The following is an 18,387-nucleotide window of genomic DNA, read 5'->3' on the forward strand; positions in this document are numbered from 1 at the left end:
GAACGAGATTTGTACTCTCGATACATCAATAGCATCTGAGTCGATCGGATTATAATGAGTTCATAATTATTTATTTAGTAAATTTGAAATATACTAATTAAAAAATAATAGTAGTAGTAGTCACTACTATGTACAAGATTCTGATAAAATATTTTATAGAATTGATCAATTAATTAATAGTTATTTTAAAAATTAAATAATTGTTATTTAATTTATATATATATATATATATATATATATATATATATATATATATATTATGCATTATCAAGAGTTGACTTTGCATTATATTTTCAAAAAAAAAAAATACTGCATGATAATTTTAAATAATGGAATTACACTATCCTAATTCAAGTAAGATTCCAGATTTGATATGGAATCAATCTTATAAATATTCATTAAGAGTTATATAAAATAAATTTTTTCTGCTATCCTATATTTTGGAGAAATTATTTTTTGCCACTTTCTTCCACCGTACCGCCGCAAAAACGTTGTCGGATTTCTGAAATTTCGGCGATCCAATCTCGATGCAAACTTCGTTTAGATATTTAGTATGATTTATATGAAGAACAAAATTTCTAATGGATGACTTGATTTGAATATCGAAGAAGGAGGAAGATCCGTTCGTAGCGATTTAAAAAAAAAAAAAGTTATCACTAGCTTAAAAACAGGAATAGTTGGCGCCGACTTTAAATATCAAAGTTAAATCAGATATACACACTCTATGAATGTTTTAAATCTTATGACGCACAAGGAACAATTTGAACCTCAAAATTAAAATATTTAAACTTCCGTTGCATTTTGGGTGCGAGGAAATAGTACACCAACACAGAGAACATAAGTATGGGTTACATTTATGAAACAGTATAGAACTGAAACAAAGTTGATTAACACCACAAGCATTATAGAATTATTGTAGACTTCATATAGCAAAAATTTATCTCCAGAAACTTATGCATCAGATATGCCGGAGACAAAAATTATTGCACTTCTCGATTCGTGGAGAAGCTCCGGGCGGGGTACAGAATCCCAAAAAAGAAGTAAAAATGCTCGAGTGTTTTTGCATTAAAATCAAGAAATGAAGCGTGAAGTACGCCATCTTCACATTCCTTCTGCTTTAGAGATCTGTGTTAACGCCTTAGCTATCTCTTCGGCCTTCGCCCCTCCACTTATGTAAGCTATAAGTGGGCTGTCGACTGGAACTATATCTTCTCTAAGGTAACCTCCTGCAGATCTTAGCAATTCTTCCGAACCTTTTTCCACGACCCCTTTCATTATCAAGGTCTTGTGCGTCCCGGCAATCAGTTCTTCATAATCCGTGTCTCCAGTTTCACCAAGAATCACACACATGTTTGCCACGTTTAATCGCCAGCGGACAAAAAGATACCTATCGATTGGAAGCCACGAAGGAAAACACTAACAAAGTAAAATATAGAATCTAAATTATCCAGTGCAGATTGCATGATGATTTCACAGAAGCGCCATAAAATTAAACACAAAACACGGAAGAATCATGGTTTTGGTTCATGAGAGCAGGTTGCTGCTATAATGCAAATTTTGCAATATAGGTAAAATAATATGCTTCATTCAAAAAATTGCTGGAAAATGAATTTCTCGAAAGCCATCTTCAAATTGGGAGACAATCAATCAATATCATGGAGTTGCAACAGTAACAAAAGCAAGTCTAAAAGTTTGATATCAAAGAAGTTGGAACACAAGCATAGGCGTTCTGAAACTAGTAAAGAATTGTATAGCTTCCCATTTTTGAATAACAGTAACAACTACAAATCCATTAGAGGTCACGAGACATATATATAATCGAGATTTTAAGGCCAAAAACAATTTTTAATCAAGGATTGACAAGAACAAGACTTCAGAAATAAAGACTGGTGAAATTGTTGATTTCCCTACACATTTTGAGTTAATTTCTCGACCTGTTCAGAGCCCCTTATTTCATGTTTCAAAGTGATAGCTCTCATTTTCACCTCTTGCAAACTCATCTTTCTTTCCCTTGAAAGATATAAAATGATATGCTTGCAATTTGAAGCCTAAAGATCATGCTATTTGTGTGCTAAAGGATCGACACTGTTATTTTGCACAAATACTTTCTTGAAAATACTTCTTAAATTCGTATTTTTTTATGTTCTAATAAGGTATTCATATAAACAATTTTTGGTTTGTAAATGCATGTAAGAATAAAATGCGATCTATTTTTTCAGGGTAGAAAATAAACTTTACTATTTGAATGCAAGAATGGCTCCTAAGGATGGAAACAGTCGAGAAAGGCCTTTCAACACTTATGCAGGTGGAAGTTATAATATTATTAGGTTCTAATACCGGAAAGAAGTTTGATAGATTTTATTTTATTTAAAGATTTTTACATTCGTCAGCATGAAATACATATACATATAAATATCATATGTTAATAATAAAAAATAAAAATTTAATATATATAATCAAATAATATTTAAATAAGACATTATAGCTGCAGTAGATGTCAAACAAACTCAATCACCAAAGTTATAATCTCACAGTCTCTATAATCTATGTATATTTGATGCAAACTAACTTAAATAAAAATATGTGGTGTTGAATAATCCTTAATTTATTGTTTATTGTGTTTTATTTTGGTCCTTATATTAGAATTGTCGAAATCATAGATTTCTTGTGTTGAATTTATAAATTCTAGCAATCTTGATTTTGATGATAACAAAACTTTTATTGTGTTTCAACATATTTACTCAAATGTGAAGTTCCTAACTCAAGATAGAAGATGAAACACGAATTTAGCCAAACTGGAAATCTGTAGAGCTGCAGTGTTTCGATGATTTATTATAGATCAGTGATGACCAGACGCCAAAACAAATGAACAGAAAACTCAATTTGGGACAAATCGTATTAGGGTAATTGAAAACATAGTTTGTTGGTAATGCAACCAAAGTTCCATATTGAAAATATATAAGAAAGATCACAAGTTTATTAGATTGAAGATATTTTTATTGGTATGAGAAATCTATGAGAGCTTAAGCTCAAAGTTTAACAATATTATATCATCGTGGACACAAGGAGGTTTTATCGTTCAACATGATTTATTAATATTAATAAACTAGATTGTTAATAAAAAAAGTTGACCGACCATCAGATTCTTTTATTGTAGTTACAATTTCTTTTAACATTATAATTATTATTAATTTTGTTTAATATCTCTTGCCATCATTAGGCTTTAATTTTAATTAATTACTATTGAATTTTTTTGTTTGTTATTAATAAATTGGAGCATATATAAACATCAAAATGGCTTCTTCTCTTTTTCCAAGAATACACTCCACCTATTTACTAGAAGTATAAGTTAATTTGCTTGGATATGTTGGAATTCGACAACATACATTGACAAATAATTAACACATGATTTGAGTTAGTAAAAAATGGTTGGTTTGATTACCTAGAAATATTCATTCATTCTTCATTTCGAAATAACACCAAAACACAAAATCCTCTCTCATCTATAATCATAAGTGTCGAAGTGAGAAAAAAGATTTAATGTGAGATTTCTTAAAAAGTCTTTATCCTTAGAATGAATATGATTAGTGAAGAGACAGTGAGTGTTAAAATCATAGTATTCTGAGTGAAATACTTTGTATTCTCAATTCTCTTGTCTTCTTTGTTATTAATAAAGTAGCGATCTTTTTGAAAGGTTTAGAGTCAACGTGGCCCAATCTCGAGATGAACCACTTATTCATTGTTGATTGTTGATATTACTTATGATGTTCCGCTGCGATGTTATCTTGTTTATTTCCCTGATATCCCAACAACTGGTATCAGGGCGAGATTCTCAAATACTATAGAATGTCCTCATATGCTTTGTAGTTGCAGTTTACTCTGAACTTCCACATCAGAAAAAGATTTCTAAACAGTATTAGGAAAGAGGTTCTTTTGTATTAAGACTTTGACGATTAATTCATTGGTAGCAGTCACAAAAATGGAGGTACGCACAAGCAAGATTATTAGCCTTAATAACTCTAATTATCAACTTTGGAAAAGTAAGATGAAAAATCTTCTATTCGTCATCAAGATGCACCTACCAGTGTTCACCGAGACTAAACAAGATGATAAAGCAGATGCCGAATGGAACTTTGAGCACGAGCAAGTCTGTGGGTACATCCTACAATTTGTCGATGACAAAGTGTATAGTCACATATGTAACGAGACACATGCTCGTACGCTTTGGAACAAGTTGGAGATACTATAAGCCTCCAAAAGTGACAACAACAATTTGTTATTTGAGCAAATTTTCCATGTTCGATACAAAGAAGGAACTCTGGTCTTAGATCATAACGAGATTCAAGGATTCATAGAGCAGTTATCAAGTATGGGCATAAAACATGATGATGATTTTATAGATCTGATTATGCTAGCTTCATTACCAGAGTCTTGGGAGACTCTGAAGGTATCACTCACGAACACAGTACCGAGAGGAGTCGTGAGTATGGATTTCATCAAGAGCGGCATCTTGAATGAAGAGATCAGGCGGAGATCTCAATGATCCACTACCTCAAAGCTCAAAGTCAGATGTTTTGGTTGTTGAGTCAAGGGAGAGAAGCAAGATCAAGAAAAACACAAATCAGAAGCCAAGAAGAAGCAAGTCATCGGGGAGATATACCAACATAAATTGTTATCGCTGTGGAGAAAACAGACATATTAGCCGGCAACCGAAAAACAAACATGAAACCGAAGATGAGCAAACAAACGCCATTGATGAATTCAATGTTGTTCACGAGCTAGAGTAGGAGTCCGTAAAGTTGGAAACTCGAGTAAATAGTTGGGTGATCGATAGTGGAGCAACAGTCCACGTCACATCTCGCATCTCGCTGAGAATTCTTTACAACCTACACAGATGGGGACTTTCGTCTGGTCAGGATGGGGAATAACAACTTATCCAAAGTCGTGGAAAAGGGAGATGTGAGATTTTCTACCATGGATAGCTCCACACTGATCCTGAAAGACGTCAGGCATGTGCCAGATATGTGTTAAGTCTGATATCGGTCGAAAGACTCGATGAAGAATGTTTTTGCACAACCTTCCGAAATGGGGTATGTAAGATTTCAAGAAGATCATTTGTGGTGGCGAAGGGATTAAAGATGTCAAAGTTGTATGTAGTTCAGCAAAATCATTCTGAAGATGTGTACTACGCAGGGGAAGAAAACTCAACAGAGTTGTGGCACCAATGTCTTGGCCACATAAATAAAAAGAAACTTACACGCTTTGTGATCAAGCAAGTTCTGCCAGGTATAAAACAGGTTCATATGAAATAATTCATGAACTGTTTAGCTAGAAAAAAAAACATAATATCATTCAAAAGTTCACCTCCTTGTAGAAGCGAAAAAATTCTAGATCTGGTGCACTCAGATCTATGTGCTCGGATGACATTATCGCTCAGAGGAGCGAGGTATTGGGTAACTTTTATCTGTGATCATTCTCGAAAAATTTTGATGTGAAAACTCAAAACCAAGGACCAAGTTGCGGAAACATTCAATAATTTTCTAAACTTGGTTGAACGACAAGCATGCATAAAAGTCAATTGTATTGGAACAGATAATGAAGGAGAATACATTGAAACATTTGATGAGATATGCAAAAAGAACGGAATCAGACATCAAACATCACCAACAAAGAGACTACAACTCAAAGGATTAGCTGAGAGGAAGAATAGAACTTTGGTAGAAAGCGTTAGAAGCTTGCTCTCACATGCAAAGTTGATTAAGGAATTTCGGGTAAGTCTGTGGTTGTTGGTGCATATATATTGAATTGCTCATCTTGTGTTCCTCTCAATTATGATGTCCAGAAACATGTGTGGCAAGAGAAAAAAGTTTCCAATAATCATTTGCAAGTATTTGGCTGTGTTGTTTATGTTCATACCAAAGGATGAAACACTGAAGTTAGATGTCAAAACAAGACTTACAGGCTATGGTTGTCACGCCCCGAGAATCGAGATGTTGGTGACATCCGACATTGTTAATCAAGTAACAATAAGCCTCGTAGAAAATATTCAAATACCAGTCTATTTCATAAAATTCAACTTACTTTACTTATAAAGAAAAATGCCCAAGAGATTCTTTACAAAAGAAGTACAAAATTTGTGAAGGAAAAACAAAGCAATACTGATGGGCTCTTTACTTGAACTTCCTCCTTCTGCTTCTTTGCCCCAAAATTGCTCCTGCTCTCTTTCTTCAACCTTTCTTCTTTTTCATCTGGGAAGAACGTAAGGGGGTTGAGCGTTTTGAGAAACACTCAGCAAGTGGGGCCGATCGAATACCAGAAAACATTTGATACATATCATTTTAAAACCATTTTTTTGTACATTGCATAATATTTCAGAGCCGAATGAACAGAAGGAAAGGTTAAATATATCAGACATAGAACAAATCAGAACATCAAATTAGAAATTTCAGAACAGAAACTTATCAGATCTTATCAGACAAACAAATTATAATGGTCATGGGCTATCCTTGATTTTGGGCTTCCTCTGGAGTCTTTTCCTGTAAATGGGTTCCCTTTGGGGCCTTTTCCTGTAAGTGGATTGCCTTTGGGGCCTTCCCCTATAGACATGCTCCATATGGGGTCTTTTCTCCCACAGGCTTTCCCGATGCATCATTATCAAACTCAAAACAGCTAACGTATCATTCGGAGATGGATTAGTTTGAACAGAACGACACCAACATAGAATGAAGCGGAGGGACATAAATGAACAAATGGACGGAACGAAACGATTTGAAGCGAACTTAGTAAAATCAAATTCAACATTTATATAAAACATGCATTAGACGAACGTATTTTGAAACATACATAATCTTTAAAACATATATAACCAACTTACATTGTTCAAACAAAAAAATCAAATCCTCATTGGGCGACAACTTCGCTTCCATCGATCGGTCCTTCTCACGAACTTTGGACAACACTTAGTTGATCCTTTGAACAAAGTTTTGAGCTGTTTCAGCAGCACTTTGGCGCATTTTGTTGTGGCACGAAATGACTGCACGAACCCTTCTTCTCTTCCTTCCCTTGGCCGAAATTTTGGAGTGAGATGAGAGGGAATTTGAGTGTGGTTTTGCTTCAACATATGAGGGTAATTATAGGTGAAAAAATGACCATTCCCTTGCCTTCATTTAGTCATTCATGCCCTTCGAAATGCCCAAGGATGATGGTCCAAGTAGCCTCCAATTGGTCAAAGATTATCCACAACCAGGGGTCACCTTAGTGCACTCAGTGGTCACTCCTTACACATTGATTATGTCCAACTCTTATCTCCTCCCATGACTGGATTTTTGTCTCCTTTAGGACAAGATTCAATGAGATTTCTTGAGCTGAAATTTTAAGCTTATTAGATAGGGGTTTCTTCCTCCGAGCGACGACACTTCAATTCTTACGGTTTTGCATTGCATCAGTTTCTTTTGAGCTACTTTTCGAGCTGAAAATTTACGTATATTGTGGAGTTTCTTAAATTAAAAGTTTTGGATTTCAAAGTAGGATTTTATTGCTTACGTGATTTACTTCAAAATTCCGGATCTTCACAATGGTGATGATCAACTTGGTTACAAGTTATATAATACAGATCTCAAAAAACCTATAAGAAGTCGTGATGCTATATTTCAAGAGAATGAATTTCTGGAGACTGTGGGAAATGAGAATTCTCGATTTGAACAAGATCTGGAATGGTGACCTTCAACAGTAAATCCACAACCGGTTGAAGGTGAAGAATTATAAAACGATCATGAGGATAATGATGAGATCTGTGTTCATAGTGAAACACCAACAAAAATTTCTCGTGGTAGCATGACCACACGTTTTGGAAGAAAAGTGTGCCCCTCAACCAGATATTCCTCAAATGAATATATCATGCTAACTGACGGAGGAGAACCAGAGATCTTCGAGAAAGCTATTACGAGTGAACACAAGGACAAGTGGATGGAGGCCATGCAAGATGAAATGCCATCATTGTATGAGAATGAAACATTTGAGCTGGTGAATTTGCCGAAAGGCAAGAAAGCTTTGAAAAATAAGTGGATGTTCATGTTGAAGAATGAAGAATACAGTACTCAACCAAGATTCAAAGCTAGGATTGTCGTCAAAGGTTTTAGACAGAAACTTGGGTCGACTTTGACGAAATATTTTCACCCTGTGTTGAATATGACATCCATCTGGATTCGCTAGGATTAGCAGTTGAGCTTGATCTAGAGATGGAACAAATGGATGTCTAAATCGCATTCATTCATGGGGATTTGGAGGAATAAATCTACATGGAGAAACCAGAGGGATTTGCAGATAAGAGGAAAAAAGGCCTCATGTGCAAATTAAAAAGAGTTTATACGGTCTCAAACAAGCACCAAGACAGTGATACAAGAAGTTTGAATCAATGATAACTCAACAGGGATTCAAGAAAACCACTGTAAACCATTGTGTATTTGTCAAATATACCTCTGATGATGATTTGGTGGTGCTTCTGCTCTATGAAGATGACATGTTGATTATTGGCAAAGATGCTTTTGAAATCAAAGGCCTAGAGAAGCAATTAAACAATATTTTTTCTATAAAATACTTGGGGACGTCAAAAAGAATTATTTCCATGGAAATCCATCGAGACAGGCATGCCAATAAGACCTGATTGTCGTAGGAGAAGTATATTGAGAAGGTACTTCAGATGTTCAACATGGACTAGGCCAAAGCGGTTGGATGTCCTCTTGCCAACAACTTCAAGTTGAACTCAAAGCAGAATTCTATTACGGAGGATGAGGAAGAAGAATTGAAAATTGTCCCATATGCTTCAGCAGTTGGAAGTCTGATGTATGTCATAGTATGTACCCGACCAGATCTAGCTCATTCTGTAGGAGTAATGAACAGATTACTTTCAAAACTATGAAAGGAACATTACGCTACAGTAAAATGGATATTCAGATATCTACGAGGCATCTCTAAATATAGATTGAGTTTTGGAGGATCCAGAATTGAGCTTGTAGGTTACAGAGATGTAGACATGGCAGTAGATGTCGACTCCCGAATGTCAACATCAGAATACCTGATTACATTTGTAGGGGGAGCTGTGTCATGGCAGTCAAAATTGCAAAAAATGTGTAGAATTTTCAACCACTCAAGCGGAGCGGGGTTTATTGCAACAACTGAAGCATGCAAGGAGATGTTATGGATGAAAAGGTTCTAGGAGGAATTAAGTTTTGAACAAGATCAATACAAGTTGTTATGTGACACACAGAGTGCACTTCTTCACTTTGGAAAGAATCCTTCAATGTATTCAAGATCAAAGCATATTGATGTCCGCTATCATTGGATATGAGATGTATTGGAGAAGAAGTTGTTAAAGCTTGATGAAATTCACAAAGATTAAAACGGATATGATATGATGATCAAGACATTGCGGAAATGGAAGTTGGTATACTACAGAACTGTTGCAGGTCTGATCGAATTCACGAAATGTGCTTGAGGAGGAAAATTGCTAATATTCAAGCAACCATATTGGAATTCAACAACACATTTTGACTGAGTCAAAAATGGTTAGTTTGATTATGTAAGAAATGATGTTTTATTTTTTGTTTTCTTCCCTAAACTTCACCTATAAATAACCAACCATTTTTCATTTCAAAATCACACAAAAACACAAAATCCTCTCATCTACAATCACAAGTGTAGAAATGTGATAAATGATTTAGTGCGAGATTTCTTAAGGAGTGTTTATCTTGGAATGAATATGATTAGTGAAGAGAAAGTGAGTGTAAAAATCAGAGTGTTCTGACTGAAATACTTTGTATTCTCAATTCTCTTGTATTCTTTGTTATTAATAAAAAATGATTTCTTTGAGAGGCTTAGAGTGGACGTAACCTAATCATGGGATTAACCAATATAAATATTGGTGTCCATCTTATTCATTGTTTATATTACTTATGATGTTTCCCTATGATGTTATCTCGTTTATTTCTCTGATATCTGAACAAATATAACCTTTCTTATTTGAATTTATTGGATTCTGAAAAATATTATATTAACCATAAAGTACATGAAATTATATTATTATTTGGCAGCTAATAAATTTCCAGTTTTCCATTATGTATATGCCTTTGTATTTTTATGTACGTTTTGAATGGCCTGGTCAGTCAAATCAGTTATTTTCTTAAGGTTGCGTTTACTTTTCGGGATAGAATTGTGTAATATAACTTATAATGATTGAACTGATGGATAAATAATATGTTTAGTTTGATTGATTAAAATTGTGACTAAACTAAAAATCACATTTTGCCCTTTATATTTACGTTTATAGGGACCAATTATTTATCCTTACTCAAATTAAGGACGAATAATCATGTATAAATCCAATTATTAACGGGCCATTGAGTTTTAAAAAAAATTCATTTTGGTAGTAAGTAAACATCAGAGGAAATGACGAATAATTTTGTTTTGCTATACAGAAGAATTTTAATCACAACAGCTTTATTTCATTTAACATTATATTTGTAATTAATCAAGAAACTATATCAAAATATTTTATTAATTGAAAAAACTTGGCTCTTTTATTAACATTTTTATATCGTAGGGCCTCAGGAGCATGGTCTCTAATGTTGTAAACCGTGCAAAGCACATATATATGTATAAAAAAAAACGTTTCTTACCGTAGAGCCTGAGAGCGAGACGCAAGAAGTGGAACAACTTGCATTCTCGTGGAGTTTCTGCAATACATTAAGTGGCATCGGAGACCTCTCATTCTTAGTTTTTGCCTCATGTCGTCCACTTTTTTGGCCTACAAAATTGAACACGATGAGGAGACTTAAATAGCATACTTAAATCAAATTAGATTTATCACTTAGAACTCATGTATACCAGGCTAGGATCCTTTATCAAGTATGAAAGGCAATGGGAATTGCTTGACTTGGCGTCGTGTTCGATAGCAATGCAAGAATGACCCGATTTCGCATCTTCCGATGAATTCGTTAGTTTATAAATGGTTTTCTTTAAACCATCCGAACCCCACCGATAGTCAATATGTGATGCGTAATCTGGATCCGGATAAAGCTTTCCGTTCTCTTCAGTATAAGTACCTGGATAGTACACTTCACTCCCACTACCACAGATTAAAGCGTCAAAATCGTTTATTTTAATACCCCCGGACTTCAAGAATTCAGTCAATTCAGATATTGGTATAGCCGTTGACAAAGCAAATCCTGTCATTTTTGCACTCTGTGGATCCAACTTGTTTGCCTTAAAGATCTCTTGCATTATGTGGATCATTTTCTTAGCTGGAAATCCTTTGCTGTCATAGCAATCCAGTGCTATTACAACTAATTTACGGCGACGCCTCAACATTGGATACTTGCTTGGCATATCTGTCACTTTCTTGTCGAAATCAGAATCTTGTGCTCCAGATTCTGGCCTTCTCATTTTACTCAAGACTCGTTTGACTTGGTCTTGCAGCTCGGGGTCATAGGCAGCAGTAGTTGTATCGAGTGATTCATTTAATGATGTTTTTTCACCGTCGATTGAGAGCCTTAATGACATATCTTGCACGTCTTTCAGTGAATCATTCAGTGACTCCTCTGCTGCCAGTTCATCTGCAGGAGTGTTGGTTTGCCATTGTGGATGCCTCATACGACATGCTGCTATCCTGGTCAGGTATGTTCGACAATGTTCAGGCCATGAAAAGAGATGTATATTCTTCCAGCCATTCTTTCTACATTCATGCCACAAGTTCTTTTCCGACACTAACTTAAGCAGTGCATCAGCAATTGATTGCTGATCATGAGGATCCACGAGCAGACCATTGTTAAGGGCCTGTATTTCACAAAAAAAAAAATATACATTGTTGGCTTATCGAAACAATTTAAGTTTTAACCCCAGTTCGAAATTACCTGACACTTCTAAATTATTGCATTTGAAAGAGTTTATTAAGACTGGTTTTGAAAAGTTAACTTATTCAAGAAAGAAGGGTACTTTTTACCCGATGAATATCAACTGGACCGCCATTCTTAGTCGCTACCATTGGGAGTCCATGCGCAGCAGCCTACGCTTCCAGATTCAGATTTTTAAGAACTTAAATAGCAACGAGTGAAAATAAAAAAAAAAATTTATTCAAACAAACCTCTATTAATGTAAGTCCAAATGGCTCGATAAATGCTGGATTTATGAAAACTCCCTGTCATGTTGTGACACTATAAAGTTACTGAGGGTAAGCAATGAAATTTCTGAATACAATCCAGGAAATACAGCATCAAGTCAACCTTTGTTTTAGCAGCTAGACGATATATTTCTGGAACATCGATTTGCTTGTGGTGTTTAGGAAACGCTACTTGCCCATAAAGGTCATACTTGTCAATCAGCTTCAGTACCGTAGTGAGAACAGCAGCATTTCCCCCACTCATCTCGTCTATATCATCTCTATTTCCCATTATAAGAGTCTGTATATAGAATAAGTGAATGTTCAATGGAATTTTAATGCTGCAATCAGGCCCAAATCCTCTGTTACATTAGGTTCATGCACATAAAGTTTTATGTTTCCCAGATATTGTGATTTTGCACATTGCATGCAACGAGAATGTGAAAGGAAACCTTAAATGCGCTTTGGGATTCAAATTAACTGTTTTGGCTAACTTACAAGATTAGCGAGCTCTCGCAATGGGCGGCATTCTCCAAATGCTTTCAAGAGAGTGGTTAAATTCTTTTTCGGATCAGGTCTTGACAACGCTAGGATAATTGGCTTGTGAGGATTTGTCAAAAAACGCATCACCTGAAGACATGTCATGAAAAAATTATAAGGGATATAAGTTTGAAGGCAAAAATAATATTAATCTCGATAACGACTTAAACTTCTGGTGGAACATTAAAAATACATGTATATGCTCATGCTTACTTCTGCCCATATAGAAGGGATTACTTTAGGTGATGAGCCCTCTGTATTGGTAAATGATGTCAGGTCACCATCAGCTTCAGCAGTGTCTTCTTGAACTACAACACTGCTAAAGTCCATACCAGGAGGAATAACCTGTAGAGAACGGCTACCATATCTAAACATTAAAGTTTTCGAGGTGAAACCATAGTAACATATCTCAGGCTTAGTTCACTCAATATGAAAGAATAAAAAAGATTGAGCAACATCATGAAATGTTTCAGACTTACTGAAATGAAAAGCGTTGGAGGTCTAATAATCCAGTCAAAAAATAGATAATGACTATTTGGCTTATACACTTTCCATGATTGATTTCCCATGTTTATAAATTTTGAAAGAGCATGCTTACCGCCATCCTAGGCATGAAACGACCATGACAATTGACACCACGTCTTGCACGGGCCCTCAGAACTTTCTCCAGCTTAACATCGAAACCATCGTATAGTCCCCATTGTTCTTCAATCTCCTGCTTAGTACTTGTGATAACAAGCTCTGCCGCATCTAATGAAAGCTCTTCAGCCTCTATCCTCCTCATAATCCTGTATGTCGAGTTAATGTCCTCTTTCGATTGCCTTCCCTGCTTGATAAGCTGTTCTAGCTTGTTTCTACCTAGAGAATGCCCCGTCAAAACCATCGGAACATTTAATGCACCAGAAAGAAGGGCGGCAGTATCCCCTGCATCAGCATAATGGCCATGAATTACATAAGGCCAAACAGGCTGCCCTGCACCTATCTGTTCCCCCAAAGCCTTTGACATATTGACAATATGTGCCAAAGCTCCATCAACAAATTCTTGAATATGAGGCCACAGTAATTCCTTTCGAAGATACTCATTACGGGGACCGAAAGGTATTCTTACAATGTAAGCACCGCCGCTTTCTCCTAAATCGATGCTATCAGCATCCTCGGAACCTGTTGTAAGCATCTCAGTTGGCTCACCATAACTCCAACCAACTTCCGATGAACATATTTGTCTGGTGAAAAGATCTACCCTATATACTCCTGGCATTTTGGCGAGTGCCCGAGCAAGCTCGACAACATATTTTATCTGCCATTTCAACAAAATAAAGTTAATGCTTGAAAGATGAATTTTACGGCGTAAAAATCTTATAATACCTGCCCACCGGTATCAGAATCGCGACCAAGCTCCATATTTTCACCACGGACTAGACCATGTAAACTGATCAAAACAAACCAAACTAATCAGAAACTAAACGCACAATAGGTATTAATTATGCAAGAACTCAACTCATGTCATATATGAGAAGGCAAAATGATTGAGATTGATTCTAAACCTGAAGATGACCAAGATAATTCTCATTTCGAATAATTGGCTATACATATAGGCTAAACAACATGTCGTGGATTCAGTAGAAACGATAAAGTTTACGCGTAAGTCATGCATATACATCAATTGGTACCTAATAAGAACAATATAAAGCTTCTTTTCCTTGTTACTGTCCGACCAAACTTCTATGTTGGAGAAGTTTCTCTGGAACTTTTTCCGAGGGCTGTCCAATGTAATTGGTTCTCCCAAACCATCTCCTTCAGACAAATCCTCAGATATGTCCTCTGTCACATCCTTGCGACCTTGCTCTCGTTCCCACCTCCGGTTCGCCACCCGTTGCAAGTCCTCCATTTCCAACTGCATAAAGAAAATAAAATCATCTAATGTATTCCGCAGATTTGCAATCAAAACACAATCTATTGAGTCACAATCTGTCCTCAAGACAAAACAGAACCTAGACAAAGACTCTACCGATGAGTGATTTCTATTTGAGATTCTTGAGTGTTTTCGTGACCATCCAAGATTCAATTCCACAATTTTCTCGCAAAAGCAAAAGTCTTAACCGAAATTGTATCAAAACATAAATACGGGATACAAAATGGGGGCCATGGAGTCAAAACATTGAATCTATTTTTTCAAAACAACACAATCAAACAAGAGATTCACTCAAAATTAAGAAACACGATAAAGAAACCTGTTTCTTTTTGCGTGCAAGATGCCAAATCCGCCAGCACATATTCTCAAGCCTAGAACTCCTCTCCCTGGTATTCCTCGTCGCAACCACTTTGATCCATGTCCGATGGAGATCAGTTTCATCAACCACTGTCACCACCTCCTCCACAAAATACTTTGTCGGGTTAAAATCACTCCTTTCCCTCAAGTTCACCGGAGCTGGAGGCTTATTCTCTTCAATGGCGGACGCCCCACTATCCAATATCGCCTCCAGGTACCCATTAATCCACTCATTCCCTGCCATGCTTCAGTTTCAAATGGCGACAACCCTTTCAAGAAACTATAAAAAAAGATGAAGAATTTGCTTTCTAGAAGAGGAAATAATTGACATGCAATAAAGATTCTATCTTTCCGGTTCTTCCATAGTGCGTTGTGGTGTGTGATTCTTCAGGAAAAGGAGATTATATGCATTCTGTTATCTGTGCCAAAAAAGGGTAAGGACGGAGAACCACATGGCAGTTAATTAAGTGGGACCCATTACTCACACGTGGCAGGTGAATCTCTGGGGGTTTCATGGTTCTTCGGTGCCACACGTGTGGGTGTGCATGCTGTCACAAATTCGAATCTTGACGTGATTTAACAATTTTCTAAAAGTTGGTCTATTTTTTTACCAAAATAAGTAATAATTATTATAAGCTGATAATTAGTTTTTAACATATACTGGGTATATAAATTAGTTTTTCTATGTATATTATTTTTGTGATACGGAAATTCAGTTAAAAAAATTATTACATGTAATGTTTGGACGGATTTTAAATATTAAAATTACACCGTTAGTATTATTATAAATTTAAGTAAAACAACAAATGTTTGTTTTTATAATTAGCATCAACGTCAGTGTCATGTATTTGATTTTCATGAATTGTAATGAGCGCAATTATTGAGATAAATATTATTGGGAACTAATAAAAATTTTACTAAAAAATCGATTGAAACACGTACTTGAAATTTAGGTAAAGCTATGAGCACCTAATCCTATAGTTGTTATGTAACGATCACTGGCCATTAGATTGAACCAACATGGATCTCGACCCATACCCATGCACCACTACTGATCATAGGTCGTAAGATGGTCCAGCATGAGCCTCCCCAAACACTTGAACTCGGGAGCTCCAGGCATAAGTACCTAGATTCTTAAAGTGTTGGTATCAGTTGGGCTATCCTAACGACCCTTGACCAGTAGTGGTGCATGGGTATGAGCCGATGCCCGTGTTGGTTCAGCTAATGGCCCATGACCAGTAGTGGTGCATGGGTATAGACCGAAGCCCATGTTGGTTCAGCTTAATGGCCCATGATCGTGACAAAAAAAGAGCATTTTTTGTGACAATTATGGACTATTAGGCTGAACCAACATGGGCCTCGACCCATACCAATGTACCACTATTGGTCATGGGTCGTTAGGATGGTCCAGCATGAGTCGTAGTCCATGCCCATGCACTGCCACTCATAGAATATCAAACCCATAGAAAGTGGTTTCTTTCGCCTCCCCTAACACTTGAACCCAAGACCTCCTTGCTTAAGTATCTAGACTCTTAAAGTGTTGGTATCAGTTTAAGTATGTAATTGATGCTAGAAGGGTTTTATCGTATAGGAAGAAGATCGATGTTGTATATTTGGGTTTTATGAATTAACGTTAGTCGAAATTTAAGGTTTGCAACTATTTTATATTTGGGATGTATTTGTTGATAGTTAAGCTACGTTAGTTTGATATCATAAACTAAATATTCGATTCAAGGATCTCAGACTAATATTATGATGGGATTGAGATAAGGTTTAAATGTTAAGGGTATTATCATGATATAATTCGATTAGTATATTTTGGTACTAAGATCTCTTAAGTTGAACTTCTTAGGATTTAAATCGTTAGGATATCTTAAGTTCAATAAATTTAAGAAATGATGCTTTTGGGATTTTAATATTGAAATATAATAGGTTGATAAAAAATCTTGGGTATAGTATAAAGAAGGTAAGGTATGATAAGTTTGGTCATCCATTTCTAATATTGGAAAATGTGATAAAATTCAAAATTCGAGGTCATAAAAAAATAGAACTAAGTCACCATTGGTCGTTTTAATTCGCGATTCACAACCGAGGATCTTGAAGGCAAAGTTAATTAGGATTGAGGAGAAATAAGGACAGCCTAAAACTTAGTTTATCGTAGTGGCACAGCGGAAGCGTGGATTATAGGGATACTAGAATTATAAGTTTAAAATTTTGATCATCGAGGATAAGAAAATTTCGGGGCAAAATTCAATTTAAGAGGGGTAGTTTGTAACGTCCCTGAAAATTTGAAAGTCCACGTGAACCACATGCATGCAAGATTATCAAATTTCTTATGTATTTTAATTAAATTATTTTAATTGCATCTAGTAAATATGGTAGGCATGTTTTCATGTTTAAAATATGGTTTTCAACTAGAATGCATAAAAATGTGTTTTAATGATTATTCAAGACGTAATCGAGGAACGGAGACCGAGAGCCATAAGAGGGAGAAATATTTTTATTAAATAATTATTTTAAATTGTTTAATGTATGGTATATTTTAAATGGTATTTTTGAAAATGACAACTTTTGAGGTGTTTTCACACGCCAAGTCATTTTTAAACAATATTCGATTTTCAACGAAAATATGAACTTTTCGAGAACTCGACTAATATTTTCACAAACTTTCCTAAACGAAATATCTTAAATATTAACTAATGTGCTTAATGGTCCTAATATAATATGATTAATGGGCCTAAACTTGTATCAATTAATTTATAATAAACAAGGCCCTAAACCCTAAGCTCCCACACCCTCAAACTCATGCCCCACCACCCAAAAATCATATTAGACTCTTTTTCTCCATCACCAACACACACACACACACACATTGTGGAGGCAAAGTCACGTTAACCTTGAAGGAAATTCAGCAAACTTCTCCCGCGTCTCTCCGTCAACGTCTCTCGCAACGCAAGTTGTTTTTCGTGCGTGAAATACGCAAAGGCACGTCTTAATCCTCTTTTTCTCATCTTCCACACCATAATATATGTTTGATACATGATTGCATGAAAAACATGATACATTTTATATATTTTTATTTTTATGGCTTTACGTACACAAAACTAGTGTTTTCATCTTTTAAAAGCCCTCTTAATGATGGACAAAAGGGATGCCACAGTAGGGAAACTTGAAGAGATATTTTTCCAACATGTTAAGGGTCCATAGATGCCAAGACAAGGGCTGCACACGTATGGGGAGAAGGCTTGAACGAAATTATTATGTTTTAGAGTCCTAGGGTTTGGCTAAGGGCGGGCGGCTTCCTAGGTGCATGCGGCTGCTAGCTGCTGTAAAGGGCACATACATGGGTCTTAAGAGGGCTGAACCAGAGTTCTTGATGGGCTGAACGACGGCTGGAACGAGGCTAGACAAGAGCCACGCCTAGGAG

The 18,387-nt window shown here is 35.9% G+C and overlaps 1 protein-coding gene across 1 annotated transcript; it reads right to left on the reverse strand.

Moving 5' to 3' along the window:
- Nucleotides 1–782: 782 nt before the first annotated feature.
- Nucleotides 783–15,366, reverse strand: LOC140827347 (probable sucrose-phosphate synthase 2). The gene is made up of 12 exons (XM_073189999.1): nucleotides 14,923–15,366; nucleotides 14,362–14,585; nucleotides 14,057–14,120; nucleotides 13,290–13,988; nucleotides 12,905–13,036; nucleotides 12,650–12,781; nucleotides 12,276–12,452; nucleotides 12,137–12,190; nucleotides 11,996–12,058; nucleotides 10,882–11,829; nucleotides 10,674–10,801; nucleotides 783–1,387 (listed from the first exon to the last, which is right to left on the reverse strand). Exons 1-12 carry the CDS (start codon nucleotides 15,202–15,204, stop codon nucleotides 1,102–1,104), a joined length of 3,189 nt encoding a protein of 1,062 aa, XP_073046100.1. The 5' UTR covers nucleotides 15,205–15,366; the 3' UTR covers nucleotides 783–1,101.
- Nucleotides 15,367–18,387: the final 3,021 nt, after the last annotated feature.

Source organism: Primulina eburnea, chromosome 3 (assembly GCF_022965805.1).
Source record: "Primulina eburnea isolate SZY01 chromosome 3, ASM2296580v1, whole genome shotgun sequence".
NCBI lineage: Eukaryota > Viridiplantae > Streptophyta > Magnoliopsida > Lamiales > Gesneriaceae > Primulina > Primulina eburnea.

Coding starts and splice junctions, on each gene's coding strand:
- LOC140827347 (XM_073189999.1), bottom strand. CDS start 15,204: ATGGCAGGGAATGAGTGGATTAATGGGTACCTGGAGGCGATATTGGAT. Junction 14,121..14,361: donor CTTTATATTGTTCTTATTAG/GTACCAATTGAT, acceptor TGTTTTGATCAG/TTTACATGGTCTAGTCCGTG. Junction 12,782..12,904: donor TCCCTTCTATATGGGCAGAA/GTAAGCATGAGC, acceptor ACATGTCTTCAG/GTGATGCGTTTTTTGACAAA.